Source organism: Eubalaena glacialis, chromosome 12 (genome assembly GCF_028564815.1).
Source record: "Eubalaena glacialis isolate mEubGla1 chromosome 12, mEubGla1.1.hap2.+ XY, whole genome shotgun sequence".
NCBI classification, from domain to species: Eukaryota; Metazoa; Chordata; class Mammalia; order Artiodactyla; family Balaenidae; genus Eubalaena; species Eubalaena glacialis.
In genome coordinates this window covers 28,919,777-28,927,047 of record NC_083727.1, presented here as the reverse complement: position 1 = coordinate 28,927,047, position 7,271 = coordinate 28,919,777, and the positions used below count along the sequence as shown (strand labels likewise).

Below are 7,271 nucleotides of genomic sequence, written 5' to 3'. Positions count from 1 at the left end.
GTGAAAACCACAAGAATGCACATACATGAATGACTAAAAAGGAACACGAGTTCACTTCAAGGGGGACCTATTCCCCCTCAATAAAGTGTGCAGAAGAAAAAAGGATACCAAAGTTTGCCAGAATAAACGATACTGCTTTAAATATCTAATATAAGAAAGCAAATGTCCTCTGATCCGTGAGTCTGTATCAGTCAGGGTCTTAGCACTGGCATACTTAAAGGCTTAACTGAGAACAATGTAATGAAAAAACTATTTGCAGAGGGGTGGGCAGAGTTGAAGAAAGTAACAAGGAATGGTGAAGCACCCAGGAACTAGCAACTGAAGAGATGAGAGCCGTTACCACTCCTAGGTTTGAAGGGAAAATGGGAGGAAATGATCTTCCTGGAGCCAATCAACAGGAGCTCTAGCTACAGGCAGAGAAACTTCCAGAACTATAACAAGGCATGCAGAGGCGGGGTGGATAAATACCCAGACCTCTCTCTCTGCTTCCCTCCCTCCCTGCTAGTGCCTCCCATTGGCCAGACCAACCAGAAAGCAGAGGGCAAGAGCTTAGGGGATATAGTTCATTGAGGTCAGCTCCCAGGGAACAATGTAGGGCAGAGGACGGAGCTGGGGAACAGAGGCATAGGTGAATAACCCACCCAGGCTTCTCGGCTCTCCTTTCCCTCGTTCTGCATTCCTTCTGCTACCTCCACGCAGCCCCAAGAACAAGTAGGGAACTGAATCACTTAGCTCTGTAGTCACATGTTTTGAAAAAAATTAAAAGATTGGTTTTTAATCCTATGAAAAGAAGGGCTTTGAGAGAGAAAGAAGGGATTTGGAGGAGGTTAGCCTGCTGCAGCTATAACTTCCAACAGAATTCAAGTTGTAAAGCATTTTTCATATTTTACTTAGAAGAGCCTTAAAAGTGCAGAATAAAAGGATTGTGTAAATGTACTCCGGCATCAACTTTAACGGTGAAATGAAGCTAAGACATACCTTGCTTTTGACACAGAACAGCAGTGTCACTCCAGCAATTCTGCAGAGCCTGACAAATGGACAATTAAGCCAGACGACTGAATCGCTCAGCATGAACGAGTTCAGGATAGTTTCTTGAGTTCAGCACTCCGCAGCACTTACGGAACAGACACTCCAGCTTCCACCTTCTCCCTACAGGCCTGGGGATAAAGAAAACGCACTTTAAAGTCAGAAAAGTTCTTACAATGTCCTAGCCCTAATAACACTCAGTAAAATTATAACAACAACCGATGCCAGCCCTAAGAATCTCTACATAGTAAGCAACACTTCCACTCATGCCTTTGGTCAGGGTATTTGTTTGTTAGGATCAATGTAACAAAATACTACACACTGGATGAGTTTAATAGGAATTTTCTTCCTGACAGTTCTGAAGGCTAGAAGTCTAAAATTAAGGTGTCGGCAGAGTTGGTCTCTTCTGAGGCCTCTTTCCATGGCTTGTAAAAGGCTCTTCTCCCTGTGTCTTCACGTGGTCTTCCCTTTGTACCTGTCTGTGTCCTAATCCCCCTCTTATAAAGACACCAGTCATACTGGATTAGGGCCCACCCTAATGAACAAACTTTAACTTAACTACCTCTTTAAAGACCCTATCTCCAATACAGTCACATTCTCAGAGGGTTAGGACTTCAACATATGAATTTGGGAGGGGCAGGGACACAATTCAGCTCATAACAGTGAATATTTCTTTCTTTCCCCCGGTATCACCCATGCCATAGTTTCCTCAAGGAAGGACATTTTGCTCTAGTCTTCCCTTACTCAAAGTGCACTCAAAATGCATCATTCCTCAGTTCCTTTCTTTCACTCCATACTTTGTACTTTCCAGTGGCCCTTCACAGAAGTTGTCTGCCAACCCCTGCCTTAGAGAAACTAGGTCATCTTGAACCTTCTACTTTCCATCCTTATCTCAGATGCTCTCCCAACACTGACTATGCTTTTGGCCACAGAAACTGTTCCTCACACAAGCTGGGCACATTTGCAACCCTAGGGCCTTTGAACTTGCTGTTTCCTCTGCTTGGAATGCTCTGGCTCAGCTCTTCATTGACTGGCTTCTTTTTCTTTAGGACTCAGCAAAAATGTCATTTCTTCCAAGAGGCTTTCCCTGAAGATGCTATAAAGTAGCTGTCCAGACCACCTCCCATGTTCTATTTGGAATTAAATAATTTACCTCCATTTATACCAAGGCATTAAAGAAAGTTTTAACTTTTAAGTTGTTGAAAAAGAATATATTGTCTCTTGGGACTTCCCCGGTGGTATAGTGGTTAAGAATCCACCTGCCAATGCAGGGAACATGGGTTCGATCCCTGATCTGGGAAGATCCCACATGCCGCGGAGCAACTAAGCCCGTGCGCCACAACTACTGAACCTGCGTGCCACAACTACTGAGCCTGCGCTCTAGAGCCTGTGAGCCACAACTACTGAGCCCACGTGCCACAACTACTGAAGCCAGCATGCCTAGAGCCCGTGCTCCGCAACAAGAGAAGCCACTGCAAGGAGAAGCCCGCGCACTGCAACGAAGAGTAGCCCCCGCTCGCCACAACTAGAGAAAGCCTGCGCACAGCAACGAAGACCCAGTACAGCCAAAATAAATTAATTAACTAAAAAAAAAAGATGCAATGGAAAACTACCAAAGAATCAGCCAATAAAATTTTTAAAAAAGAATATATTGCCTCTAATTTTTAAGCAAAAAACTTAAGCAAAATTAGAGTCATTACATTTTAATAGTTTATTTTCTAAAAGTGGTATGTGTCTATTGAGATGATTTTGGAAACTATAGAAGAGTATAAAGAAGTAAATAAAAAGCACTCCAGAACACTATCACCTTCAGCTTATTACTTTTAATATTTGATGTATATATCCTTCTTAGATTTTTCTATATAGCTTTGTTATTCAAACTGAAGCAACAAAACTAGTCCATGATTAGATTGTCCTAACTCTAAAACATGCATGTTTGTTTGGTGCTATAATACATATTAGAGAATATCAATTTACTAATTCATGAATTAAGATACTATTTGTATTGTAAGTAAGGGATCATGGCTGCATACATATGTAGTACCTAAACTTAATTCTGTATTATGAAATGTAAATGTTAATGCTTCTACTACATGCTTGGGGAAGTAAAAGAAAAAGAAAGGTGGAAGGGAGGGGAAAAAAGAATAAAGAGAAAAGAGGGAGGGAGGAGTTATTTTTCCTGAGTTTAATTATATCTTTACAGAAAATTGCACGCCCATCTCATTTTCTGTGTATTCTCTTTAAAGTTTCATAGTAATTAGCCTTTGAGCAAACACTTTGGAAACAATCGCACACAAATTGCAAAGTGTCCTTGACCTGGCCTTTTCATAGACCTTCAGTTTTGTTTCTCACCAGCACCAGCTCTGTCACCATTCCCTTCTGCTTGGTGTGGCAAGTTTCAAACACACCTGAAAATTCTTTCACAGTCCTTCCATTGGGAGGTGTGGTCCACAGCTTGTGACTGTTTCAACCAACAGAGTATGACAGAAGTGATGGTATACGATTTCTGAGGCAAGGCCAGAAAAGGCCATGAAGCTCCTAGCTGACAACCAGCCTCAACAGCCAGCCATGTGAGTGAGACATCTTAGACATTCAACCCCCCCCCCGCCCCAACTAGCTACTATGGGTTGAACTGTGTCCCCCAAAAAGGAATGTCAAGTCCTAACCTTTAGAACTTGTGAATGTGACCTTATTTGGAAAGACGGTCTTTGCAGACATAGCCAAGTTCAAACGAAGTCATACTGGACTACAGTGGTCCCTAACCTAATAACTGGTGTCTTTACTAGAAGAGGTAAATTTGGACACAGTGACACACACAAGGAGAAGATGATCCTGCGAAGAAACAGGGAAAAGGCCATGTGACAATGATGGCAGAGACTGAGCGGATCCATCTATAAGGCAAAGATTGCTGGCAACCACCAGAAGCTAGGAAGAAGCAAGGAATGATCCACCCTTAGAGTCTTCAGAAAGAGCATGGCCCTGCTGATACCTTGATTTTGGACCTCTAGCCTCCACATCTGTGAGAAATACATCTCTGTTGTTTTAAAGCACCCAGTTTGTGATACTTTGTTACAGCAGCCCTAGAAAACTAATGCACTAGCCCTCAGATGACTGCAGCCCAGTCATCATCTGGCTGTAAACTCACGTGAGACTCCAAGTGAGAAATGCCCAACCATGACTCTCCCTATTTCCTGACCCTCCCAATTGTGAGCAAAATGAAATGGTTGTTTTAAGACTTTAAGTTTGGAGGTAATTTGTTACATAGCAATGATAACTGGAACACTTGGATCACTCTCATTCACCCTTCAAGTTTCAATTCAGCCATCACATCTAGGAAGCCTTCTCTGACCTCCTCATACCTGCCTTGCACGCCCTCCTCTGAAATCCCACAGCACCTCGATTTACCCCACTTTTCACTCTGCATTGTCCATGAAACCCATATGTCAGCTGTCCCCCAAAGCCAGCCTTTCCTTTTGCCAGACCCCCAGCAACTCTTCACATTCACCCAAAACATGAACTCACCCTCTTCACCTCAAAGTTTTACTAAATGTTTTGTAGAGGAGATAGAAGAGAAAGATTGTCAAGTGCACACACACAGCAGATAACTGAAATACTCACCATTAGACATTTTTTTGTTTGTTTGTTTAGCCTGAAGTCTCCCAGGAGTTCTTTACTGCAGAAGTCCTCAGAACCCTTCAGATGTCAATGATGCTCCATAAGGAAAAGAAAGTATTGAGGGTTGGTTTCCCAAACTTATGAAGTCACTGAACTCTTTTCATGGAGTAGCTTGAAAGGCATGGCATGTTCCTAAACGTGCTTCAACTATAAATACTCATGGTTGTTATAAATTCCTTCCAAGTAATATGTTATTCTTTCTTCAAAGTTATGGACTCTGAAAATGGAGCAGGACCCTGGGCATCTTACTGTGGCTTCTTTGTCATCATTAAGGAGTCTCAGAACGAGTTTCTGGAAAGAATCTTGAAGATTCTTATCACTCTGACTCACGTTTAATGTGCTTCATATCACGAGTATTACAGAACAGCTAAAAAACTCCCACTTCTCCGGTGCCCAAAGCCAAAGAGACAGTCATCTGGGGCACACCAAGTACTCAATTTTCCTGCTTTTTTTTTTTTTTTTTTTTTGAGGCATAATACTAGTAGACTATCAAGAAGTTTACGGCTTCTACATACAGGACACAGAGAAGGTCGAATCGAGCCCGAAGGAAGTGTTGACGGTACTGCAAACATCTTCAAGCACAGTTCTCTCACCTCCCAAATGACCTTAAGTGTCTGCTAAAAAGTTTTGTTTGCAAATGTTTGTCGAGGACAAAGCAAGTGACATCATTTTCTAGCCACTGACCTCATTTTGATCCCGGGACCAGTGGTGGCTGTGTGGAGGGCAGAGGAAAGCTCCCCCCATCGACCTCTCTCCTGTTTCCTGTTACTCAGTGTTTGGGCTTCGCGTGTGCTCATTTGTCCCATGATCCTCATCTGTACAGTTTTCCTTAATCATGAGAGCTTGCAATGCAAGAACTGTGCATATTTGACCTCTTAGAGGGTGAAGAGAAAACCAAGCATGCCCTTTTAATAAATGAAATTTTGCGACGATGATAAAGATTTCGGTGTCCAGTCAGCAGAGGCCGGCGTAGACAGGGGACGCAGCGCGCGTCAGCCGTGGGGCCGGGGGCGGGGCGGCCGCCGCGGGACCTAGAGTGGGCGGGGCCCAGAGTGGGCGGGGCGACGCCCTCCTGCCGGGTAGCCCGGGCGGGAGCGCGCCGCTGGACTACGGGGCCCGTGGTCCAGCGGACGTTGGCCTCCGCGGCCCCGCGGACGTTGGCCTTCGTGGCCTTGCCGCAAAGTCCTTATGATTTCAAATTTTTGCTGAACTTGTAAAAGAGGCACTTGGATGATGGATTAATAAAAACATTGAAATTCCGTGAAAAGTTTCAAATTGGAGAATCCTGAACGTTCATCCCGCTCCAGCAGTTCTGCTGGTCACGTAAATACAGATGAATGAAGACTCCATTCGGGAAGACAGCTGGCCAGCGGTCCAGAGCTGATGCAGGCCATGCTGGTGTATCTGCAAGCAAGATAAAGAAAAGGACGTCCCACAAAAAACATCGGAGCAGTGTAGGGCCCGGCACACCTGTTTCCCAGCCCCCGCGGAGCATCATAGGCTGCAGGATTCGGCATGGGTGGAAAGAGGGGAACAGCCCTGTCACCCAGTGGAAAGGAACCGTTCTGGACCAGGTGCCTGTAAATCCTTCTTTGTATCTTATAAAATACGATGGATTTGACTGTGTTTATGGACTAGAACTTAATAAAGATGAAAGAATTTGTGCACTTGAAATCCTCCCTGATGGAGTTGCAACATCTCAAATCAATGATGCACACCTAGCCGACACAATGATTGGCAAAGCAGTGAAGCACATGTTTGAGACCCAGGATGGCTCTAAAGAAGAGTGGAGGGGAATGGTCCTAGCACGTGTCCCCATCATGAACACATGGTTTTACATCACCTATGAGAAAGATCCTGTCTTGTACATGTACCAGCTCTTAGATGATTATAAAGAAGGTGACCTTCACATTATTCCTGATTCAATTGATTCATCTCCAGCAGAAAGGAAACCAGGAGAAGTCCGGGACAGCCTGGTAGGCAAACAAGTGGAATATGCCAAAGAAGATGGCTCTAAAAGGACTGGCATGGTCATCCATCAAGTAGAGACCAAACCGTCTGTCTGTTTCATCAAATTTGATGATGATTTCCATATTTACGTCTATGATTTGGTGAAAACATTCTAGATGTCATCACGAACTTTGCCAAATTTATGGAAATATATTAAATGTGCAGTTTGTAGACGTAAAGATTTGATTGCTTTCCATTTTAATGAGAGCTTAAATGTCCCTGCGAACCCACAGTTTGCCAGCGGAACTGGTTTTGTTCTGAAGAGTATAGGTATATGTGAACACAAAACATTTTGTGTAAGGAGCGCCTTCCTCTTAAAAGGAGTCTGTCTGTTTGGAGGGGAGTTACAGGCAAGTTTGGCAAAAAAAAAGTTAAGCTAGTATCAGAGTCCTTTAAAACTGTAATAGATTTTATCAATTTTCCCCTTCACTCTTAACATTCTCTTATTCTGCTGCCACAATGCAAGCATAGTTTGATATTTTTGTTTTTGCCTTTTTGGATATATATATATATATATATATATATAAACACACATACACCTATCTATCTATATCTGTGTG

The 7,271-nt window shown here is 43.4% G+C and overlaps 1 protein-coding gene across 1 annotated transcript; it reads left to right on the top strand.

Annotated features, from left to right (window-relative positions):
• The first annotated feature begins 6,038 nt into the window (after positions 1–6,038).
• LOC133102197 (spindlin-1-like) lies at positions 6,039–6,827 on the top strand. Its single transcript, XM_061207197.1, has one exon. The coding sequence runs from the start codon at positions 6,039–6,041 to the stop codon at positions 6,825–6,827; it is 789 nt and encodes a 262-aa protein (XP_061063180.1).
• Positions 6,828–7,271: the final 444 nt, after the last annotated feature.

Coding starts and splice junctions, on each gene's coding strand:
- LOC133102197 (XM_061207197.1), top strand. CDS start 6,039: ATGAAGACTCCATTCGGGAAGACAGCTGGCCAGCGGTCCAGAGCTGAT.